Consider the following 24,883-nt stretch of genomic DNA (forward strand, 5'->3'; position numbering starts at 1 on the left):
GCTCCTGCCACGTGCAGTCCAGCTCCCACTGGAGCGACTTTATGTACTCACTTTGCTTGGCGAGTTCTCCTTTTCACACTCATCTCAGGGACATCTCCTTTAAAGGAAGCCTTTCCTGCTGCTCTAATTTCTGTCTTGACGTCCAGGTTTCTCAGCTCCTCTTTGTTGCCGCCCGTGCCCCATCACCCTGCACGATGCCCGTCTGTTGATGTGTCTTTCTCCAGCTACACTCTGAGCACCTTGGGAGGAGGGTCACGGCTTTAGTCTTCTCTGTCCCTGCAGTCAAGACGGTGCCTGGAACTAGGATGCTGTCTGTTGATTACAAGACCACTACCATAGCTGGTGCACAGCGAAAATGTTCTTTTCTAAATGTTAGTTTGAGTTTTTCAGTGCCAGAGAACCAGACGATGCATGATATTGTCATTAACTAGATGCATAAAACAATTTGACCATAAACCATTCAATACCTTCTTTGCATTGTGGTCACTGAATAATGCATAATACAGTCTTCAGTGTTACTGAAGTTATTGTGTTTACACAATTCAGACAGTTATTGTGTTTACAGCAGCATCCATTTGGACAACTTCTTAGCCAGGAAGGAGAGCTACCTGTTGGTATTTTTAAATAAATAAAACAGTTGCCTGAGCCTAAGCTAGTAGGGGACCAGGTGACTGGAGTTAAGGCAGGTTAGGAAAAAAGTACTGCCAATTCCTTGTAATCATTTGAGAAGCAGAAGATTGTAATGTCTCTCTGTCCCCGTCCCCACCCCTTTAGAGTCCCCAGGCACTGGTTAATTATCAGCACCACTTTCTTTTTACCATAGGCTCCTTAGAAAGCCTTTTGGTTCTAGTCTTTCAGGGTTACTTTTACCTTTTTAACTTAAAAATAATACGGGACTTCCCTGGCGGTCTGGTGGCTAAGATGCCGCGCTTCCATTGCAGGGGGCATGGGTTCGATCCCTGGTCAGGAAACTAAGATCCCGCATGCCATGCGGCATGGCCAAAAATAGGAAAAAAAAAAAAATTAAAAATAATAACAGTTTTAAAATAATTTCAAGTTTACAGAATGGTTGCAAAAATAGTACAAAGAGCTTCCATTAAATCCTTTCCTCAGATTTTCCAACTGTTAACATTTGATTAATACGGTAAAATTAATCTTACCACTTGTATCTCCCCGCAGGTTTTTTTTTTGTTTTAAATCATTTAAGTTGTAGACATGGTATCCTTTTATCCCTTAATACTTCCATGTATATTTTTTATAAACAAGGACATTCTGCTATGTAACTATAGTACAGCCGTCAGAATCAGGAAATTATCATTGATATAATATCTAATCTACAGACCCTGTTCACGTTTCACCTGTTGTTCCAACAACACCAGGATCTAAGTCATTGTTTCAATGTTGCATTTAGTTCTCTCTGTAGCCTTTCCTTGTCTTTCATTTTTTGTTTGTTTTTGCTTTTTTTTTTTTTTTGTGGTACGCGGGCCTTTCACTGCTGTGGCCTCTCCCGTTGCGGAGCACAGGCTCCGGACGCGCAGGCTCAGCGGCCATGGCTCACGGGCCCAGCCGCTCCGCAGCATGTGGGATCTTCCCGGACCGGGGCACGAACCCGTGTCCCCTGCATCGGCAGGCGGACTCTCAACCACTGCGCCACCAGGGAAGCCCCCTCCTTGTCTTTCTTAACTTTGGTGTTTAGAGTACAGGCCAGTGACTTTGTAGAATGCAGTTTGGGTCTGTCTTAGGATCCTTTTGATTTGTGTGTTTTTGAGGGCACTGTCATAGAAGTGTTCTTCTCTCTGAATCCTCTTAGGAATTGCATGATGTCACTTTGTTTCATGACCGGTGATAACTTTTATCAGCTGGCTAAGATGGTGTCTGCATTCATTTATTCATTTCATTATGGACTCACTGTCCAGATTTGTCCCGTGGGTCCCACTTCATGCTGACTCCTGTGTCTTTTTGCTATGTCCCTATTATTCTTTGAAAGCTTCCTTACTTTCTGGTACAAAAAGATGCTCCAGGCTCATCCTGTGTTCCCTGCCCCACCCCTGGAGTCAGCCATTTCTCCAAGAAGAAGTGGTTTTCTTTAGTGGGGAATGGTATTTAGGAACCAAAATCTGGGTATTAGGTGTACTTACTGCTATTATGTTATTGCTTCTAGGCCCACTCAGCAGACAGACCTGTGAAATACATTTATATACACATATTCATGCACATATAAATCTATATTTCTATACATGTGGATATTAAAAGCAGTGAGCTCATATCGATACCTCCAAACCCATTATCCTTAGTATATTTATTTATTTGCTCAGTATTCCCTGTAAATAATCAGTCTCTCTGCTCCTTAAAAACAGATTTGTTGAGCTATATTTCACATACTATGTAATTCACCCATTTTAAAGTGTACTGTTGAATGGTTTATAGTATATTCACTGAGTTGCACAACCATACACGATTCTTTTAACATACAAACTACTAAAAATTAATCCAGTAAAAAGCAAGCATCCTATATATTTGATTCACCGGAAATAACCACAGTGAGTCCTTTTATACATGTTAAGGTGAACACCACGTGTTGCAGTAAAGAGATGGCCATAGTGTGATTAGCTTCAGCCCTGAAACCCCCTTTAAGATATTACTGCCCAGCAAACCCAAAGCACAGGCAGGCCAAAGGGCAAGGAGATGGGAAAACAGGCTCTATCTAATTGGTTGGGTACCCGTATTAATTGATTTGGTTGTTCAGGGGCGTTATGGATGTTCTCAGACACTGTTTTGGTTTGCCATTGTTTTGCTAGCTTTAGGGGAAGGACGTGTCTTGATTAGCACTCTTGAAGGCTGTTTGAGAATGAATTTAGGTAACGGGTAGTGTTGGCATCAGGCCTGGTGTCTCGCTGTCTGTAGACATCTGTGCACCTGTCACTCAGTTCTGCCCTATTTTGAGAGCATGCTTGACCACCCACCAGTGTGACTCTTTTCACTGATATTCAGTATATTTGGTGAGAAGTCATACTTCAACCTTGCCTCTCAAAATGAATCTTACATTTTACGTTATTACGAATTGCCTGTTTATCCATAAGATTTTATCTAAATAATTAGGATGATCTGAGTGGGATAGAGTTGGTGAACTGTGAAGAAGCAAAGCTGCTGGTATTTGGGGGGAAGGAGTTAGTCATCTCTGACATTTATATATAGACTGGCTCCTGCATCAAAAGAAGAGAGCTTTGTGAGCCCATGACTGTTTCTGTTGTTGCTAATTTCTGGAAGGAGATTTGGATGGGAATATTACTGTGGTGAAGACTGCTAGGAATGGTCTTGTTCTCAGAAGCTTTGAGGTGGGGCCCGGAGTGAGCTTGGAGCTTACTTGTCCACTGCAGGTGTCTGTCCGCAAGTCGTCTTCTGCCTTTGAATTCCTGACAGCCCGTCAGCAGTTCACCCTGTTCCCACTTGTGGGCCCTTGTGCAAGGTGTATGTTTCTGTTCATGACGATCGTTCAGGCTCTTTAACTTCTCAGAGCCCTATTTACCTCCAAGACATCTGCTAAGGGTGGCTACCAGACCTCTCAAAAACTCACGTTGGGTGGTCAGGTTAATTTTCTTGGTTTTCTCTCATTACAGCAGGCCTTCGCCCCGCTCCTTACAGCTTCCAAGGGCCCCGTAAATGACATGGTCTTCCTGTTTGCAACCAGAGAGTACTTTTTTTTTTTGGCTGCACTGTGTGGCTTGTGGGATTTTATTTCCCCGACCATGGATGGAACCTGGGCCCTCGGCAGTGAGAGCACAGAGTCCTAACCACTGGACCGCCAGGGAAGTCCCAACCACAGAGTACTTTTGCAGTAGGTTTATTTATACATATGAGTGTTGGTATCGAGGGGCTTCCCCAAGTGGGTGAGCAGCCGTTGTTAACTTTGAAAGGAATTTTATCAACTCTGAAAAAGCTCTAAGACCTGATGGCTGCCATGACCCTGCTGGTGGGAGGTGGTAGGAAAGAAAAACAGTATCACAGGGAATGAGTGGAGACTGAAGATAAATCATAAATGCAGCTTAAATGAAAGCCTATAGTTCAGATTTTGCTAAATTGCCATGTTCATTGACCAACTTATTGCCTTGAATAGCAAAAACAATATAGGTTTCTAGTGACTTAGGGAATTGTGGGCACTGTCTATTGTACTCCAGCGGGTTAAATTGAGAATTGTTACCACCTTAGATAAACTTTTAAAGTGAGACCAAACCATCTTCAGTGTTTTTCTGTAAAACAGAGTAATACTGATTTGCTTAGGTCAGTCTTTTTCCTAGAAGTTTCTGATAATTATTTGTATCAAAGGCAAAAAGTAGCAGTGACATGACAGAACTGATGCTGGGATTGAAATGTGTTCCTCTTTTAATTTACATGTTTAAAAAGTTTTTGTTTTTGTTTTAAATAAAACAAATGGGGAAAAAGGAAAGCAAAAACAATCCTTTCCAGTTTCTGCACTCCATTAACCACATTAACATTTTGGTGTATAGACAAGACTTTTTTTCTTTGGATACGCATGGAAATGTGTGTGCTTTTAAATGCTTTTTTTTTTTCCTAAATTGGATCATGCTAAATATGCTTTCCTGTTTAGTGCTTTTTTAAAAAGTTGACATTTATTGAACATCTATTATGTACCACTCTTAGGGCTGCATACATCTTTTGAGTCTGTCTTTTTAAACAGATTTAGCCTTAAGGAGTTAACCAGGCTTAAGGAGAGGTTAGGGATATCGGGTGTGTTTATTCCTTTGCTTATTTGTTTAATGATTGTTAAAATTGTTAAACCGTCATGGAAATGGAAATGTTTCCATGTTATATACAGATATTTAACCATGTTTCTTATAACCCCATGGTATTCCATTAAGTATCATTATTTAACTAATTCCCTATTGAGGAACATTTAGGTTGGTTCCGTTTTTGGGTTTTTTTAAAAAATAAATTTATTTATTTTATTTTTGGCTGTGTTGAGTCTTCGTTGCTGCAAGCATCCTTTCTCTAGTTGTGGCGAGCAGGCTTCTCATTGTGGTGGCTTCTCTTGTTGCAGAGCATGGGCTCTAGACGCACAGGCTTCCAGTAGTTGTGGTTCACGAGCTCTAGAGCGCAGACTCAGTAGTTGTAGCGCACTGGCTTAGTTGCTCCGCGGCATGTGGGATCTTCCCGGACCAGGGCTTGAATCCATGTCCCCTGCATTGGCAGACGGATTCTTAACCACTGCACCACCAGGGAATCCCTGGTTCCGGTTTTTTGATATTAACAATTCTGTAATGAATATCTTTGTTCACTTTCTTAATTACTTCCTAAGAGTACGGTTTTAGAATTGGAATTGTTGAATCAAGGAGTGCTATTCTGTTTTAAATCAGGGGCGTTAGTTCTTTTCTGGTTTTCAGAGGTCAGATCAATTTAATCATGATTCCATAGCAGAAGATTGATGGCGTTTAATCTTACAGTTTAGCATGGAGTTAATTATTAAATTTCTTGCATTAAATTTTTAAAATTTTAAACTTAATTTCATTTTGAGATATTTCAAGCATACTGAAAAAATAAAACATAATATGATAGTCACTCATGTACTCACTGTCCTGATTTAAGTTCTTCCCCACTTTGCCATATTTGCTTTTTTTGGGGGCTGCGTTGGGTCTTTGTTGCTGCTGCGTGTGGGCTTGCCATATTTGCTTAATCTCCATCTTATTTTTTAATTAAGGGATTAAATGTCCCAGAGTCCCATCCTTACATCCCTTCCCTCCCTCCCTCCCTACCCTTGGAGGTCACTGCTACCCCACTGTCAGGGTGTATCACTCCCATGCCTGTTTTTATACTTTTGCTGCATACGAATGTGTCTATAAACAATTTGTTTTTGTGTTTTAAAACTGACATTAATGGTGTCATACTGCACTTGACCTTTTATAACTTGCTTTTTTTACTTTATATCATTTTGGGGTTTATCTAAGGTGTAATATAGGCAGATTTAGTTAATGCATTTTTAACTAAGATGAAACGATATGTCGTACTCCACTATATTTTTAAAACCCAGTTTGGTTATTGTTTCTATAGAATATATATAGTAGTGAAATTGCCGTCTAAACTTTTTCTCTGATGTTGCAGTTGTACATATAAAATTGAGGTTTTACAAATTAAAGGATATGAACTGTTGCCTAACTGTAGATTTCTTGATAACCGTGGTTGTATAGTTTGCTTTGTATAAAACTAGTTACTCGGGACTTGAAACTAACAGCATTAACATCAGTAATTAGAGCTAATACTTAAATAATTCTTAGTGTTTACTATGTACCAGATTCTGCTCTAAGCTTTTCCCGTGTTGTACATATTACATCTGGCCTCACAGCAGCAAGATAAAGAAACTGAGGCACAGAAAGTTTGAGTAACTCGCCCAAGACCTCTCTGCTAGTAGCAGTGGTGCTGAGATTAAACACTGGCATTTAGCCCTGTATACACCGCCTCTGAAGTGTACCTTTTGTTGCTTTTTTGTCATAAATTAACAAACATAGGGAGTTCCCTGGTGGCCTAGTGGTTAGGATTATGGGCTTTCACTGCCGAGGCCCGGGTTCAATCCCTGGTTGGGGAACTGAGATCCCTTAAGCCAGGAGGTGCGGACAAAACAAAAAGAAAAAACATGTATATATATAAAGATTGCTTAGTCCATACAGTCACCATCCACAGTGTGAGCTGGTGGTTGGATGCCAGAATTTCAGTGATTTGTACTTAGACTGAGTATCGGGGTGCTTCTCCTGATGGAGGCGAATCCTAGTTTACCCCTGGGCTTTGCTTTTTAAGCTTCGATTTTAAGGCTGGTTGATGGGTAAAGCTTGTTTCTATCTCCCTTTGGGGCCCTCGAGGGCAGCACCGTGTCTAACTAACCATTGTGCTCGTGTATTAGTGTCAAATTGAGCTGTCTGGTCCCCGAAGTCCCCGTGCTAATGGCAGAGTGAAACCTCACTGCCCCGCGGAAGGCTGTTTTGATGTGCGGTGGCTGCCTGAGATGGCGGGAGCACATCTCCCCCTCACAGCAGATCAGGGGCTGCCCTTTGCCTCCCCATGGGCAGCGGAAGGACAGATTTCTCAGGCCCAGAGACCGAGGTCTGAGCTGCAATGAGGCTGGGGAGCGGGTCTGCATATAGACTTGCCGCTAGTTCAAGTCTTAAGACCTTTTTTTTTTTTCTTTTTTTTTTTTCCGCTGTGCCACTTGGCTTGGGGGATCTTAGTTCCCCGACCAGGGATTGAACCCAGGCCCCAGCAGTGAGAGCGCCGAGTCCTAACCACTGGACTGCCAGGGAATTCCCCCTAAGACCTTTCTTAGGCCAGATTACTTTCTTATTAGACTTTCCTTTTCCTTTTTTTTTTTTTTTTTAAACCTCAGAGGTTAGCCTGCCTGTTTCCTTTTCCCTCCCCTACCTATTGCATCTCTCCTGAGCTAAGTACCACCTTGGTTTTCTTGCACTCGGTAGAGCACGTTGGTAATGCATCAGAAGCGCCTGGGATGCTTGTTCAGCGCAGATCACTGAGTCCCAAATCAGACCTACTGAACCAGGTTCTCTGGGTGATGAGCCAGTGATTACGTTTTTAGCTTTTTATTATGGAAGTTACAAACATATCCAAACACAGAGATGATTATCGCATTAGCCCTCATGTGCTGTGTAACGGTTCAGGAACCACTCACCCTGTCTGTGGCCAATCCGACCTGCCCCTCGTTATTTGGAAACAAGTCACAGATACCGTTTTTATTTTCCTGTAAATACTTCAGCATGTATTTCTAAGAGATAAGGACTCTATTTTCTAAGCAGCTGTGTGTATTTTTCCCCCAGCTTTTTATTTTTGAAAGGTTTCAGACCTGTAAAAAATGCAGTAGTCTATACAGTACTCTATACCTGTTACCTGGGTTTCCCAGTTTTGCCTTACCCATCTCACTGTGTGTGTTGTGTGTGTCTTACTTACTTTTCATTGTTAGGCCATCTGACAGTGAGCTGGGACGTTAAGAGAGTTCACCTCCAAGTAGTTTTCAGCTTTTTTTTCTTAAGAGCGAGGGCATTCTCCTGTATGACTGTGATACAGCGATCACACATGGGACAATTGTCCTAAATGTTCAAATAATGGCCTTTACAGCTTCCTTTTAAAAAGGACCATACATTGTATTTAATCTAGGCAGTTCCTCAGCTTTTTCTTTTGAACCTTTTATTTATTTTATTTTATATTACTTTATTTTTTTTGGCGGTATGCGGGATCTTAGGTCCCTGACTAGGGATTGAACCCGTGCCCCCTGCACTGGAAGTGCAGTCTTAACCACTGGACCACAGGGAGGTCCCTGAATATTTTATGACAATAATATCTTTTAAGAGTCTAGGTCATTTGTTTAGCACTATCTCTGAATTTGAGTCTGTCATATTGTTTGGTATGATGAGAGTCAAATGACATATTTTGGCAGAAAGACTGTGTAGGTGATCTGTTCTTAGAACATCACTTAAGTCAGCTTGTCCAGTTAAAGTAGTGTCTGCCAGCCCTTCCCACTGCAAAGACACGTGTTCCCCTTCATAATTAACCCTCCACTGATGATTTGTACCTGCATCAGTTATCACAGTGGTGGTTTGTCTTAGAGCTAGGTGTCTGTAGGTCCACAAAGGGCTAAAGTAAGATTCACCTGTTCTTTAGGAGAACACCCAGTCTTAGTTTCCTGAGCGTTTTGTTATTAGAACTGATGTGGGCAGAAATAGAAGTAAGAGGCTAGGAATGTTGTCCATGTGAAGCCAGAGGTGGTGGGGAGTAGCTGTGTGTGTTTGAGGTCATGCACGGGAGTTCTCTTCCCGTTTCCCCCGTAGGGTGCCGTAGCCCTGCTCCAGAAGTTAAGGGATTGAGGTCAGGAAGGAGTGAGGAAGTCCTGGGCTTTGCGGTTGTAACAGAGTGTTGCGCTCTTGTGGCTGCTGGCCTGGAGCTGAAACGTCCAGTTGGCTTTGGAAGGTGAGGTGTACAGCAGCTTATATGCATTAGAGACTGCTCCTGGCTGCCCGTGACTGTGTGACCGTCACGGTAACCTGCAGTCAGGGTTGTTTTCGCCTTGAATCATGATCAGAATTGCTTCTGACAAAGCTTCTCTTTTCCAGTGGGCGAGTTTGTAAGTGACGTTCTGCTGGTTCCAGAAGAGTGCCGGTTTCTCCACAGGGAGCGGATGGAAGCGTGCGAGAGTCACCGGCACTGGCACACCGTGGCGCAAGAGGTACAGGGGTGGGGAAGTCGGGCGCGGTTGTTGAGGAAAGTAGTATTTTTCCTCGACACCTTACCATATTTTTTGGGTTTTTTTTGCGGTACGCGGGCCTCTCACTGCTGTGGCCTCTCCCGTTGCGGAGCACAGGCTCCGGGCGCGCAGGCTCAGCGGCCATGGCTCACGGGCCCAGCTGCTCCGCGGCACGTGGGATCCTCCCGGACCGGGGCACGAATCCGCGTCCCCTGACATCGGCAGGCGGACTCCCAACCACTGCGCCACCAGGGAAGCCCCTTACCATAATTTTAAATTAATTTTCTTTCCCTTTATCTCATCAAAGTTTACAATTACTTGTATCTTTTAAATTAAAACTATTTGGGAGAAGAACAGATATTTTTGTAAGGAAGTACAGTATTAACAGTTAAGCCCCTGAAGTCAGGGACAGGAAAAAGATGGTTAAGTAAGGATTCTGTCGGCAGGGCCCCCAGCAAGGCCACCCAAACCCTAAGGCGTGTGTGGAAGTAGCCAGTTATAGGACATCTGTGTCTGGACATGCATGCTGTCAGGTTTAGATATCATTTCATTCTTCCCGTGGGGAGAATGACCCTTTCTTAGCTTGTCCTCTGAGTTAAGTTGGTTTTCCAGCCAGTTGCCTTTCTTTTGTCTAGTTCTGAAGTAATTCTGAATTCCTCACCCATTAGGAAGGTATGTTACCATTGACCACCATTCACCCACGTCGATAATTACTAGAAGAAACCCCCTTTCCTTAATTTTATTCCAACTTTGGGCTTTCATTGGTTTTAGCCCAGATGATGTTTCCCCCTTGCAAATTAAGCAAAATTTGTAAACCTTAAAATAGTAGGGTGGCAACTTTTTGGCCAAAAATGGATGTGTCCGTGAGAAAGGCTCACGTTGTGATTCGGTAAGGGTTTCTTCTGGGTAAAGCTGGGGATCGGGGGTCTTTGGCCACACTTGCTGTGTTCTGATGTTGGTGTGTGGGTTTCCCTCAGGCCTGCCTGACTCAGGGAATGACCTTGTACAGCTATGGCATGCTGCTCCCCTGTGGGGTGGACCAGTTCCACGGCACCGAGTACGTGTGCTGCCCTCAGACAAAGGTTGTTGAATCTGCTGTGTCAAAAGAAGAGGAGGAGGACGATGAAGAGGACGATGAAGAGGACGACGAAGAGGACGATGAAGAGGAAGACTACGATATTTATAAAAGGTAACCTCCTGCCCGGAGCCTGCGGATGTGGCCGGGCTGCTGGTCCCTGGCTTCCGGGCGAAGCAGGCATTGCCCGTTCCTGCCAGAGCTGGGCCGGCACATTTCACTTGGGCCGTGGCTGAGCCCAGGCACACCAGTGGCCTTCAGCTGCGTGTCACCCCGGCCACATGCCTTTCTGCAGGTTAGCCCAGCCCCTGCTGCCTGGCGGTCCCCTTCCGCTGAGGCGGCCGGGCTGAGGGCTTTAGCGGCACGGCTCACCATGGGCTGAGCTTATTTCCTGCCTGTGTCTTTGTGTTTCAGAACAGGGAAGGGACTCATTGTTGCGCTCTGTGCATAGCAACTGGTATTAACCTTCCTTTTTTATTGTGACCTCTAGTGAATTTCCTACCGAAGCAGATTTGGAAGACTTCACAGAAGCAGCTGTGGACGAGGGTGAGGAGGAAGTGGTGGAAGATCGCAATTACTACTACGACGCCTTCAAGGGAGACGGCCGCCACGAGGAGAGCCCGACTCAGTCCAGCCGCCATGGGACCGCTGCAGAGAAGGAGATCTCTTACGGCGTCAGAGGTAACCCCACGGAGAGCCGCGGCTGTAAAGTCCACCTGGCGGTTATTTACTTAGAATTTGTTAATATTCTCTAATGTGCCTAGAGACTGCTTTCCTCACAGGTAAGTCAGGAGGGTGACTTCGTGCCCCGAAGGTGAGGTCAGCTCTGGGCACTGCAGGTCTGGCGGTTGACAGATTTTAATCAGGAAACTAAGCTTCGCATTGAAACTAAGCTTCGCATTGTAAGGACTTAACTAGAGAGTCAGAGATTGGTTGGTCTGCCCTCGGGCAGGATTCTTCCACATCCAGCGGGAAATGTTCTCTCCTGAGGGGGCTCCCCTTCCTCAGTAACTGCTGAAGCCCCAACCTTTTGGAGTGGAAGTCACTTCCCTGGTTCCCTTCCTGAGTGTGTTCCCATCTGTAGGCTGCCCTGTTTGTCCATCAGAAAGAGGTTTGCAGCTGGGAGGGTAGAATTTGATGACCTACCGGGTAAGGGATCAGGGCCAGCAGTGTTTTCATTTCACCATTAAAAAAAAAAAAAAAAAGTTGCGACAGTTCTAGACCATTTTATGTGCAGCCTCCTGCTGATAGTATATTCGAAACCAATTAAGATCTGAAGAATTATTCAGGATTCAGCCAGGAGCAGATGACTTAATGAGTCCAGAAGTTTGTGATTCACCCTGGAGAACATAAAACATACACTCGTCCTTTCCAGGGGCCTAAGTAGCGTTTACGATGGTTACCGCCACGGAAACAGCCTCTGCACCTGCACTGTCCCCTTCTGCCCTTGACACCCCCAAGACGGCCAAACCAGGCAGCTGTCCCCACTTCACAGATCAGAAACGTGAGGCTCCTCCATGTCAGCCCTGCCCCGCTCTAGACTCTAGACAGTGCAGAACGCACCAGTCCATATTCTCAGGGCCTAAGGGTCTCTCTTGCATCAGGAAGGAAAACGACCACATCCTCAGGGTTGGCGGCAGGAGTTGGCAACTTCGTTGGCCTGGGCGCCAGGTGCTGCCCCATCTTGGCCTTCGCTGATGTTAAGCGTCGCCTGGTCCTTCTCCCCTTGCTGGTCTGTAGCTCTGTGAACCCCTGGAGCTGCTGCCCGGCCCCTGCTGACATTCTGACCATTTCCACACAGCTGTCTGCTCCCAGGAGGCGCTGACGGGGCCCTGCCGGGCCGTGATGCCCCGGTGGTACTTCGACCTCTCCAAGGGGAAGTGCGTGCGCTTTATATATGGCGGCTGCGGCGGCAACAGGAACAATTTTGAGTCTGAGGAGTATTGTATGGCTGTGTGTAAAGTGATGAGTAAGTCCCGCCGCCCTGGCTGTGCAGCTCCATCCCGTCCAGCGTTCTGTCCCCCGGTGTCCTCGTGACCGCGTCTGTGTGGTGCTCCCTGCCCACTCGGTGTTCGCTGTTGGTCGTCTGCTCTTCTCTCTGTGCTTTCTAGATCTAGCTTTGCTTTCCTGTCGGCAGTTGTCAGCTCAGTTTTCCGTGTCCTGTGCTCGCCGTGGGCCGGTGGAGGTGGTGGTGGTGGAGGAGGTGATGGTGGAGGTGGTGGAGGTGATGGTGATGGTGGTGGTGGAGGTGATGGTGATGGTGGAGGTGGTGGAGGTGATAGTGATGGTGGAGGTGGTGGAGGTGATGGTGATGGTGGAGGTGGTGGAGGTGATGGTGATGGTGGAGGTGATGGTGATGGTGGAGGTGGTGGAGGAGGTGATGGTAGTGGAGGTGATGATGGTGATGGTGGAGGTGATGGTGGTGATGGAGGTGGTGACAGCGGTGATAATGGCAGCAGTGATGGCAGAGAAGGTGGCGTTCCCTCGCTGCCACAGCGGGGAGCCAGGGGCCTGCCCTTTCTCATCTGGAGCCTCCGTGTTGGTTGGGTTGGAAAGGCGGCCCTGCCCTCCTCTGTCTGAGGCTGAAACACACGAAGGACAAGCGGACAGGTCGTGAGTTCTGCACATCTTGTGTCCAGGCTTTTCTCTCTCACTCTTGTCTTGAGCGGCCCTGTGCCGACCCCCCATGATGCACACTAGCTAAGGGGGTCACCCGCTCTCCAAAGAAGTGACAATAAGGACACTTGAGGGAGCCGAGAACATTGGAACATCTTGCTGTATGCACTCCAGGGAGCGTGCTCTGCAGCCAATGGTGGTGACTCCGTTTCCCCAGTGTTCTGGCAGCGCTGGATCAGGGCTAGCTTTAGGAGTTTTAGTTTATGCGTTCTTTGGTCACAACGCAATGCAGCGTTCAGTTGAGTCAGGTTTACTTCGCTGTCGGTAGGTTGCCTTTCTTCATAGTTCCCCCTTTTCCTGTTTAAGACCCTCTTTCTCGTCTGGAGCACTTCTGACCCGTGTGTAGGAAAACCCTCTGGCTAGGCAGACCCTTCTTCATTCTGATTCTAGAGTAATGAGCTGTGCTGCCATTCCTGGTATTTGCCCTAAAGATTTGTGGCTGTAGCTTCTGACAGTTTTTCGTTCATATGCCATCTTGTTCCCTCTTTCCTTCCCCAACCAAAAGATTATTTAAATCTTAATATGATATGGTTTACTTTTAGTGCTTCCACTCCAGCTGCTGCTTGGTGAACTTTTTATTTGAAATGATTGAAAAGATGAGAAGACAAATGAGCCCTTAGGGAACGTTGGTGGCAGAAACTTTTTCATTTAGGAAAGATGGAGACAGAAATTATTGTGATACTTCCTGCTTTGTAAAACTTCTTAAACTAAGGGGCAACAAAACGCTGTTTGGGGTCAAAGCCTGAGGAATCTGGGTCGTTAAAGGTCTCGCTGAATGTGGAGGTGCAGTCTTTACCCAGAGGATCAGGTGGACGGTGTCGTAAGACACTGGGGACTGGCAGATGGCTGGAGCGTGAACAGTTGCGAAGCCTGCAAGGTCGTGCTTCCCGACAGGCCATGTGCTTGGGGCCCGGCTGGAGGGCTTCGGAGCCTAGAAGCATCACTGCTCCTGTGGGCAAGTTTGCTTCCCTCCTTGAAGGGGACTGAGGCCTGCGCACTTCCGGCTTCCTGAGCTGGTCGCTTGCACACAGACAGAGGGATGTGGTTCTAGGTTCGAGCCCATCCCATCATGTCTTCAGAACGAAACCTCCCGACCTGCTGCCCCTTTGCCCTCTCTTTCCGGCGTGGGGCGGGGGTGGGGTGGGGCGGAGGCAGCTTGCGCCTGCTTGTATTACCTTCATCCGGCCCGGAGATATGAACCAAAGGCTCTGTCTCCAACACGTAAGCCTTTAAGCTGCGGACACGAGCCGCCAATGGCGACGTGTTTGTTGGCACCAGTGGACTTCAGTGCTTCGAAATTCTCCTGGCTGAGCTTTTGAGTATTGTGGGGAATGTGGTTTCTGAAGCTGGCTGTATATGTTCTGATTTAGTTATAGTCTGGAAATCGGCTGTTGAGATCCTGTTTAAATTAACGTAGGAGGCAGATGTTCCTGACAAGACTTAAGCCATAGCTTCTAGGGTTAAAACTCAGTAAAAGAGGGTGAATGAAGACACCCCGACTTAAGGACTGCGGAGTGGCTGACTTACTTGTGGTCACACTCATCGGTTACACAGCTGGTCTCATGTTAAAATTATGCAGTTCTGGAAACTGGGAGAATTTGTTTTTGAATTAAAATTCGTTGAACTTGGCCTTTGCTCTCCAAGTGGCTCTCAAGTGTGTCCCGATGGAGCAAGTTGTGTAAGCACGTTGCCTGACGTTCCTCCTTGGCCTGGGAAATCCCCAGTGAGTTGGGGTAATGAGAGTTTCCACAGGTATTTCTTAAGAGGTAGACCTGTCATCTCAACCCTTCCTGGGTTAGGATAAGCTCCTTTGTGCAGATGCACGTCTGCCTGGGGCTGGTAGGAACTCAGGAACTTAGACTAGTGCGGAGTGTTTGTTCTACCGGGTTTGTTCCCTGGGTGGTGGCCTGGTGGGGCCAGTGAGTGCCATGGATAGAAAAGCCCAAAGCATCTTCACACTCGTGGTAAGCCCTTGTCCAATACATTGCCCCTGCTGTGGGGCTGGGGCTGAAAGACCTCCAGCGGAACTGAAAACGAAGCAGCTGGAGCTGGAGCATTTGGACTTTCTCTGCCCAGTCTGTGTGCAAAGAACATTCAGTTGAATCAGTTGCCCCAAGTGAGTTGTGACCTAAAAATAGCCAGAGAAAAAGAGGAGACCTGAGCCCTGCAGTGCCTTTGCACGTCTGACTTCAGCCCTGTCTCTGGTCAGATGCTCTCAATGGGGTAGTTCTTGTGTAGGTTTTAAGGTTTCAAGAACTGCGGGAAGGTATAGAAGTGGTTTCCTTTTCTGCCCCTGAAGTCCTAAATAGATGCCTCACTGGTCCTGAAGTACGGGGGGAGTGCGGACAGGCCTGGTGGCTGGATACTGGGTAAGGAAGATGGAGTGGAGTCCCAGCAGATGGGCGCACCTGGTCCTTGAGCGCGGTGCTGGCTGGACACGCCGGTCCCGTCTGCAGGCCCAGCCAGGCTTTGCTCCCTGAGCATCGTGCAACTTCAGCGTGGGGCTGGCCCCTGGAGAGACCCCTCTGGTCCCTTTGTTTCAGTTCCCCCAACTCCACTGCCGACCAATGACGTCGACGTGTATTTCGAGACCTCAGCAGATGACAACGAGCACGCGCGCTTCCAGAAGGCCAAGGAGCAGCTGGAAATCCGGCACCGAAACCGGATGGACAGGGTAAACCTCGGGCTCCCTTGTCTTCGTGCTGTCAGGCATCAGCTGACTTGGGGTTCGTGGCTGAAGCAGAGGGACGCCACCTCCCCAGGTTGTTGCGCTAATAACCGAGTTAGGACAGGTGAGGTGTGAGAGTGTAGGCAGGCCTGCCTTCGGGGCGGAGCTAGTCCCCTCCCTCTGTCCATGATAATGGAATTATCCTCTGAGTGCTTATCTGTTCCAGACTCTGCCGGGGAGCGCTTCCTGTAAACATTATGTTCTGCTGCTTTTTCTTTGCCATGAACTAGCTTTTTAAATTTTTTTATTTTGAAGAAGGAAACTTTATATCAATACTGTAAGTAGAAAGCTAGTATCATTTACCATTAGAACAAGGTACCTAGAAAAAGATTTTGGATCAAAGCAGTGTTAAAACATTCCAGCTGGATGCTGTGGCCTGCATAGTTTCAGGGATGCTTTCTTTTCCTTCAAGGAGTTATAAGTGCCAGAGCAACAGAGCACCAGAGTGCAACTTTCTCCTAGACCTACTTGGAAAGGTTGGGAAAAATGGAAAAGGGAATTTTTTGCTAGGTCTGGGAACCACCTAAAATCCCACACATCCCCTGTGGTGGGCTTGTGTGCTGGGAAATGCTTGTTACTCTGTTTTAACCACATCAGTTCTGAGAAGTCGGTACGAGAGCTGACGCCCTGCATCTTCTGAGGCAGCAGTTCTGGGACAAACCCTGAGCTCACGAGTTTGTGGGATGTGATTTCCTTGTGCACTTTTCCACATTACATTCAGGGCTTGGCAGTATTTTTAGAAAATGGGGGAATTGTTTCAGAGATTATTCTGGTTATAGTGGCTTTGACCTTTGCTCCAGGTGAAGAAGGAATGGGAAGAGGCTGAACTTCAAGCCAAGAACCTCCCCAAAGCAGAGAGGCAGACTCTCATTCAGGTGAGACGTGTCCTCCAGAGAGGGGCTCCCAGGCTGACCCTTTGGAGTATGGTCGGAGCCGGAGTCCCCACAAGTTAGAGTTTGACACCCCCTTTTGGTTGAGCGCTTATGTTACGAGGAAGTTTTCACTGGCCTGCTTTGTTTTTCACCTACCAACTGGCGTTCTCTAGAATTGCTCACCTACGGTGGAGGGAAACCGAAGCTCGGAGCAGAGCACACGTCACTCATGCCTGGAAGTGACCTTAGCTCGGCTGTGTTTACTCTGCTTTCCTGGCAAAAGTCCTCGGGCATCTTCCTTCGTAGGCTGTGCCTTGTTTTCCGGCAGTACTGCAGTACCGAATGCTTTTTTTTTTGCAGACTTATTGAAAAGTCAAAAGGCAGAAAATAAATCTCTCTATCAGTTTATCTTAACTTTGGATTTAAGAATGTAATCAGACTCACAGCAGCTGCCTCCCTTTGACTAGAGGAGGTTGTTGACAGGAATTTACAGGATGGATTTGGGATTCATAGAACTAGTTACATCTTAAGTCAGCTTCTGTTTATGTTTAGCTGAAGCCTCTCTTCTCATGATGTTGCTACTTTATCGGCTCACCTTTGCTTTTTTATCAGTAACCTAGAAAATCCGAGAATGTTAATTTCCACACAGCCAGTGCACCCCATGCAGGGAGCTTTAGCTCGGCAGCCTTCAGCCTGCCTGCAGACCTGGCCAGGCACCCCGCAGGGAGCTCGCCCTTCAGGACTTGGTGTGAATGGCTCGGCCTCACCTGCCGCAGGACAGGACTGTGGTCTGGGGGCGCCTTGCTGCAGTGTGGGAAGGACGGCCTTCCTTTCCTCGCGGTGCACACGGAGAGGCCAGGCCTGGGCTTGCGTGCTAGGGATTTCAGTTAGGGAGGTGCTGAAGATCCCGTCCCATGCCCAGACATACATGCTGGCGTTAGATGGGGAAGTACAGTCGGCCCTTGAACCACAGGGGTTTGAATCGCGTGGGTCCCCCTACACGCAGATTGTTCTCAACGGTAAAGGCCACAGCACCGCACATGGGCGGTTGGCCGAATCCGTGGGTGCGGAACTGCGTGTACAGAGGCCCGACTGTAAGTTACACTGGGATCTTGGACCGCGGGGAGGATCGGTGCCCTTAACCCCTGCGATGTTCAAGGGTCGCCTGGAAGTGTCCAGACGGAAGTCAGAGGAGGTGTTTTATGACCTCACCCCGCTCCACACGACTCTGTGCCGGGGCGCTGGGCGCGGAGAGGCACAGAGTGGGGTCTGACACCGTGAGTGTAGATGCCCGCAGGTGCGTTGACTCGATGTGGTTCCTGCTTTATGGTTTAGCACTTCCAAGCCATGGTGAAGGCCCTGGAGAAGGAAGCGGCCAGCGAGAAGCAGCAGCTGGTGGAGACGCACCTGGCACGGGTGGAGGCCATGCTCAACGACCGCCGCCGGGTGGCGCTGGAGAACTACCTGGCGGCCCTGCAGTCCGACCCTCCACGGGTGAGAATCGCTGAAGTAGCGTGTGTAGAACTGGTGTGAGCTCACATCGCGCTTGAGGGCCCGTGGGCCGCCTGTGGTGTGGACACGGCTTCTGCTGGAAAAGCAGCACATCAGGGTGTTGGTTGGTAGTTCCCCAGTTATTGCATTTTTATAGTAGCCTTACTTTCAAAGAATAAAAGCACGTCTTCCATGGACAAAGGCTTTTGAACCAGTTCTATTCCAAATAAGATGATAAGTTAATTTATATGCAGCTCTTACCTGCCAGTGGTGTCAAACTTTATCCCTTAGCTCTAACTTGCCTTGTTCTGGGGGACGGAGAGGATCGAAAAGGAGGGTATTTGTAGCCTCCTTAAGCAAGTAAAGTCTTCTGGGTGACACAGGTCACCCTGTGCTTGTAGTTCTGGTGGCAGGCGCCGAGCTCAGGAAAGGGACAGACAGATTGGAGGAAGACGGTGGGCTAGCGATTTTGGAAAATGCTGTCTGTTGAGGAGCCACTATAACTGTGGAACTTAGCTTTTGCTACTTAGAAGGGTAGCTTCTTGTTACTTGGTAACTGAAAGCTCTTAAAGGTACAGCTTTCATTCCTGGACCTCGCTGAGGCTGACTTTCTTAGTGAGTTTTTAAAGCTTCATTTTCCTGCCTGTTTTCAGTTCCCTAGTCTCTGGACGTGAAAACCACTGTTCTCTCTTGTAGCCCCATCGCATTCTCCAAGCCTTGCGGCGCTACGTCCGGGCTGAGAACAAAGATCGCCTCCACACCATCCGTCATTACCAGCACGTGCTGGCTGTCGACCCTGAAAAGGCGGCCCAGATGAAGTCCCAGGTACACCAGACAGAGGAGAGACCGCTCTGACCGGTGGTCGGGCAGCACGGATGGTCGTGCTTATTGTTTTTAGTCCTCAGGAAATGATTTTGGATTTCCAGAGACAGTAGGTACAAGAGTTGGTTTTTGCAAAGGTACTATTTAAAAAATATCTTTTCCATACTTTTTAATATTAAGTATGCCCTACTTAAACTGTTCTTGAAGGTTTAGGAATGCATGATTATATTGAAGAGATCATTTTTATATCAGTTTATTTCTAGCTGAGGGTCCCACCAGAATTAATATTTGAAATCTCTTTCTAGGCAAGCACATCTTAAAAATTGGTCTCTTTTGTACAGTATAGTTTTTGTGTTTAGACACTTGACATCCCTGGGTTTTGTCCCCTGCTGCATCCTTCTGGTCTTTGCAGTCATCTATAGAGGTTTGTTTCTGGACCTACTGTGCTAATTTTTGTTTTGACCATGTATTAACTTGAGTTTTACTGTCTTGTATTCATAGAAATGAACTTGCCTCCAAGACCGCTAGCTTCCTTTAAAACAGTCTGCCTATTAGTTTTCCTAGAGGGCCTTGTGATGCCATAACTGATCTTACTCTCTTTCCTCCCGTATTTTAAACCCAGCCCTGTGCTGCTTTGTGGGGACGCAGCGTGCACAGGCTGGGAACCTGTCCCCTCCTGCCTCCTGTTGCTCCTGTGGTGTGATTGTAGGGGAACTTCGCAGAAGCCCTGGGGGGCTCCCCTACGGCCCCATCTGCTGCCCAGTTCTGCTCCAGCATCTCACCACACATAGTTGAATCCTGCGTGCCCTTGAGCAGCTTACAGTTGTGTGAAATTAATTATGTTAACTGTGAAGATGGAGAAGAATTGTCCTTAAACATACGGAGCCCACATTAGCAGCTGGGTGTCCAGGGAATGAAAGAACTCAGTGTCGTAAAGAGTGGGAAGGGCATGGGTCTGGGGACCCCCGGGGCCTCTGCTGGGGGCCTGGAGCTAAGGCTCTGTTTGAAGCTGGATGGAGTAGAAGAGAAGGAGGGAAGGCCAGCGGACCTCGGGTAGCTTCCGGGAAGCTCAGGTGGGAAAGGCTTACATCCTGACAGGGGTTAGAATTTTTCAGGTCTACCCGATTTTTTTTTTTAAACGTAGGTCTTCCCTGGCGGTCCAGTGATTAAGACTTCACGCTTCCAGTGCAGGCGGCACAGGTTCAATCCCGGTCGAGGAGCTGAGATCCCACAGGCCGCATGGCATGGCTAAAAAAAAATTAATAAAGTTAAAATTTAAAAATATAATCTTGTTTCAATTTTTTTTTTTTTTGTAGAAAATCTAGACTATTATGTAGTACTTTATAGAAAAACAGCCTGTTTTGTATGGTGAGAATAGAAGGAAAGGTGAGACCTTGATCAGTGTGTTCAGTTAACCTGTGAGCCAGGATCAGGGCACTACCTGCGTGCCCTGGGAGGCGGAGCATCTTTGCTGTGTGATGTTTACTGTCTGCTCGGAGCCCTTGATTCTGGGGCAGCTCGGCCGCTGGATTACACTAGCTTTTGGCCTGTTCCCTGTCCTGTTATGTAAACTCTTGAAAACCCCAAATATGTTGAGCCTCTTAGAACGTGTGCACTCGATTTGAGGTGTGAGTGATGTGCTGCTGCCTCCTGCCCCACACTGCAGCTCCAGGCGGCCCTCCAAAGACCCTGGCGCCCAGCATCCCGCCCTGTGGTCTTGTCCTCGTGGGTGTAGGAACCGTCCTCTGCCAGGCTCCTTAATTCCTCTGACATATGGCAGTGTCACCACTGCTGAGACTGGGGAGCTCACCGTTCCGTTTCTACTTGTATTTTTTCTCCAAAGCACTCACTCTGGTGCTTTCCCATCAATTTACTTGATTGAAAGAACGGCAAGTATAAAATTAAATTGCTTTCATCTTTGCTTTTATAGGTCAGAGAGACATCGATCTACAATAAAAGCATCTTTCCATTTAACTTTTTTTCATTTTGACCCTTCATGTTAATGGCTTCAAGCCCACATAATTAATCCATTGGCTCAGAGCGCCCTCTTTAGGAAGAGCTCAGTGGCTGCAGGTGTAGCCCAGTGGGATTAGCCTTCCTGAGGAGCCTGTGTGATGTACAGCCACGTGCTTCACAGTGTCATTGGGGTGGATGTAGTCCAAATCTCCTTTCATTTCCACCCTGAAAACCTCTCAGATTCAGTGACAAAAAAATATTTTTTAATTAAATTCAGTGACCACTTTAATGACTTTTTTCTTTTTTCTTTTTGGATGAACAACCTTGGAACTTCTGCATTCAGAAAAGGCAGTGAGCTATGTAAGACAGATGGTAGATATGCCTTCCTTATCACCCCATAAAAATCAGGTTTATTTATACTTCAGTGTGCAGTCTTTTTGTTTTTTTGTTTTTTTTTTTTGCGGTACGCGGGCCTCTCCCTGCTGTGGCCTCTCCCGTTGCGGAGCACAGGCCCCGGACGCGCAGGCTCAGCGGCCACGGCTCACGGGCCCAGCCACTCCACAGCATGTGGGATCTTCCCGGACCGGGGCACGAACCCGCGTCCCCTGCATCGGCAGGCGGACTCTCAACCACTGCGCCACCAGGGAAGCCCCAGTGTGCAGTTTTGAAGGAATAGCTAATTTAGTTAAGTAGAAATAAACTAGTTCTGATGCTCACTGTGATAATCATTTCAGGCAACTGCTTCACTAAGCAAAATCCATGAATGGTCTCACCCCTCAAATCTACGTTTTAACCAGTGATTTCATTCCCTTGTTACCTTTTCTTGTCTGACCAGTGGTAAAAATTGCCCAACTCATTTCCTCTTTCACTCAGAAGGACCTTACTGAGTGTCTGGCATTGTACAAATTTGGGTTCTTTTTTTATAGTACAGTTAGCGAGTGCCTCCTGTGAAAACCAATCAATACTTGGCTAAGGAAATTCTAAAACTTTTCCCTTAACTTGGAGCACTCTCTGGATAAATCCTGAGATCACCGAGAGGTAATACACACATTCTTGCACTACGGTGGCCAGTAAACACGGGGAGGATTCATACTGCCCCCCCTGACCAGCTGCTTTGCTGGACTCTGTAGAGAACATAGGTCTTTGCAGAAGAGTGTGGGTGTCAGGCTGGCCCAGCTGTTCTGGTGACAAGGCCTCCCCCATCCTGTGCTTGCAGGTGATGACACATCTCCACGTGATTGAAGAAAGAAGGAACCAGAGCCTTTCTCTGCTCTACAAAGTACCTTACGTGGCCCAAGAAATCCAAGAGGAGATTGGTGGGTGCTGACTGTTCGCATCAAGGTCAGACGGGGCTGTGCTCAGGAGTGATGGCGGTGCCAGATGAGAAACAGGACAAGCGAGGCCACGAAGCTGGGCATTAGCCTGCCACGGGCTCAGAAGTCTGGGGCTCGCGTGGCAGCGCCAAGCCCTGGCTGGGAGCCACAGAGCCTTGAGTTTCATTGACCGTCGCTCTGTTACCGGAAGAAAAATCTAGGGTGTGAATTTGCAAGGGACTGAGCGAGTCTCCCGTTACCCTTTCCCCCTTAATTGCTGGCGTATTTTAAGACACCTGTTTATTCACGTTCTCACTTCTTCTCCCTCTTCTGGTCTTTCTCTTCTTCATTTATCCAACAAACGTTCGTTGTGTCTACTGTGTGGCACGGAGTAAAACGTGCACCAGTAGGCAGACCTCCTGGAGCCCACATTTTAGCAGGAGGGAACAGTCAGGAAAACGAGTGTCCGTGGGGATGGGTGCTGTGCCAGAGGTGAAACTGGGGTGGGGCGGGGAGGGTGCCTGGTGGTCAGGCTCCCTTGGGGGAACCTGAGATCCGAATGATAAGGAGGCGCCCTCCACACAGCAACCCCAGGGGGGAAGCACTGAGCACAGAAAGCGACCACTGCAGAGCCTGACGTTTGAATAGAGAGATTTTAGCAAAATCAAGGAGTTTGGATTTTATTCTAGGATAATTGAAAGCCCTTCGAGGGTTTCAAACCAGCAGGTGACTAGATCTGGAATATGTTTTTTAAAAATGCGAACTTTAAAAAACAATTACTAGACTGCTATGTTGAGAGTTGATGAAAATTGGAAACCACCCAGGAAGCAGTTGTAAAAATCCAGGAGAGAGGGGATGGCTGAGTGCACAGAGATGGGAATGGAGGAGATGGAGATATGAGTGGTCCTGAGGATATGTTTCAGAGGAAGGCTGAACAGGATGCGCTGATGGGCTGGACAGGGCAGGGGGTTGAGAGAAAGAAAAGCATTGGCTCTGCGCTTTTCCCCTGTGAGCAGCTGAGTGGGTGGTGAGGCTACACTTTGCTCAGGTGCTGCATTCTCTTTACCTGTTAAAATAGAAATTGTCCTCAGACATTAAGTAGAGGTGTGCAGTAGGCTACCAGGTGGATGAGCCAGAGGTCAGGGATGCAGGTGCAAGATACAGGTTTGGGAGTCACGATCCATGGATGGTATTTAAAACTGTGCCGTAGGAGGAAACCACTTACCCAGAGGGAGTTGATCGAGGAGAGGGGGGTGCCCAGGATGCAGCCATGGGGTTCCCAGCGCCGAGGTTCTGCAGTCAGCAGGGTCAGGGAGCACACCCTCAGGAGAGAGGAGGGGGTCGTGCGTGGCCTGTGTTGCGAGCTGGTGAGATGCCCCTTTAGGCAGAGCTCACATCCCACCCTTAATGACACAAATTAGCCCCATGCAGGCTATCCTGTGCCTAGAAACCAGATCCTTCTGAAAAGCTGGCTCCTGCGCGTCTGTCTTTGTCAGATGAGCTGCTTCAAGAACAGCGAGCAGACATGGACCAGTTCACCGCCTCCATCTCAGAGACCCCCGTGGACGTGCGGGTGAGCTCGGAGGAGAGCGACGAGGTCCTGCCGTTCCACCCCCTCCATCCCTTCCCGTCCCTGCCTGAGAACGAAGGTGCGTGTGCGGTAACAGCCCAGCTTGGCAGCGGGGGCCAGGGGGCGGGGAAGAATGCAGTTAGAAAATTGAAGTCAGATCTGGGACGGGCTCGTGCTGGGGAGACTGTGTTCCTGGTGCAGGTCGAGCAGGGGAGGGGCCGGGATTCACCGAGCACCTGCCGCGTGCAGGCACCGAGTGGGGAGCCTTCGGTAACGTCGGGAGGTTTGTGATGTTTCTCCCATTTTATGGACAGTTGGCCTAAAGCCCACTGTTTGTCCTGGTCCCATCAGCTGCCTCCAGTGTGTGAGGCCTTCCACGTGGAAGCCCCTTTGCAGCTTAAATAGCACTTTCGTGTTCTAGGCTGTCATTATCTTTTCCTGACAGTCTCAGGAGGTAGGTGACGGGGGGCTGCAGAGGTAACCTGACCCACTCGAGTGCGAGGCGGGCTGAGAAGCTGTCCCTCTGCCTCCTCCTGCGCAGGCGTGCATTCTTCCATGCCCTGCCGGTTCTCGACGTCTGTAGGGATCTCTCAGAGCTGTGGGTCTGGGGACTTCCCTGGTGGCACAGTGGTTAAGAATCTGCCTGCCAGTGCAGGGGACACAGGTTTGAGCCCCGGTCCGGGAAGATCCCACATGCCGCGGAGCAACTAAGCGCCACAACTACTGAGCCTGCGCTCTAGAGCCCACGAGCCACAACTACTGAGCCCATGCCCTGCAACTACTGAAGCCCGCGCACCTAGAGCCCCTGCTCTGCAACAAGAGAAGCCACCGCAATGAGAAGCCCGCGCACCGCAAAGAAGAGTAGCCCCCGCTCGCCGCAACTAGAGAAATCCCGCGCGCAGCAACAAAGACCCAACGCGGCCAAAAATAAATTTTAAAAAAAGCTGTGGGTCTGCACGAGAACTAGACAGGCTGCCGAGCCCAGGCCCTGAGGTCAGGGTGTGGAATCAGTTTCTGTTTATTTGCGGGCTGCTGTTGTGGCTGGTGGTGGTGTTGATAGAAGTAGCGGCCACCGCTGTAGAGTACGCCAGCCTCGGCTAAGCACTGTGCGTGGACGCTCTCGTTTA

The 24,883-nt window shown here is 48.1% G+C and overlaps 1 protein-coding gene across 6 annotated transcripts in view; it reads left to right on the forward strand.

Moving 5' to 3' along the window:
* APLP2 (amyloid beta precursor like protein 2) overlaps positions 1-24,883 on the forward strand; it is a 72,442-nt gene that overhangs the window by 40,223 nt on the left and 7,336 nt on the right. For 3 of the 6 annotated variants that reach the window (XM_060160771.1, XM_060160769.1, XM_060160772.1), the window contains exons 4-13: positions 9,123-9,235; positions 10,231-10,442; positions 10,819-11,009; positions 12,130-12,297; positions 15,548-15,678; positions 16,533-16,607; positions 17,940-18,098; positions 18,792-18,920; positions 22,090-22,189; positions 23,683-23,835. In XM_060160771.1, the coding sequence (XP_060016754.1) occupies positions 9,123-9,235; positions 10,231-10,442; positions 10,819-11,009; positions 12,130-12,297; positions 15,548-15,678; positions 16,533-16,607; positions 17,940-18,098; positions 18,792-18,920; positions 22,090-22,189; positions 23,683-23,835 (1,431 nt within the window). The remainder of the gene's footprint in view (positions 1-9,122; positions 9,236-10,230; positions 10,443-10,818; positions 11,010-12,129; positions 12,298-15,547; positions 15,679-16,532; positions 16,608-17,939; positions 18,099-18,791; positions 18,921-22,089; positions 22,190-23,682; positions 23,836-24,883) is intronic. The other 3 variants (XM_060160774.1, XM_060160775.1, XM_060160773.1) reach the window with 2 other exon arrangements.

Source organism: Lagenorhynchus albirostris, chromosome 9 (assembly GCF_949774975.1).
Source record: "Lagenorhynchus albirostris chromosome 9, mLagAlb1.1, whole genome shotgun sequence".
Lineage (NCBI taxonomy): Eukaryota > Metazoa > Chordata > Mammalia > Artiodactyla > Delphinidae > Lagenorhynchus > Lagenorhynchus albirostris.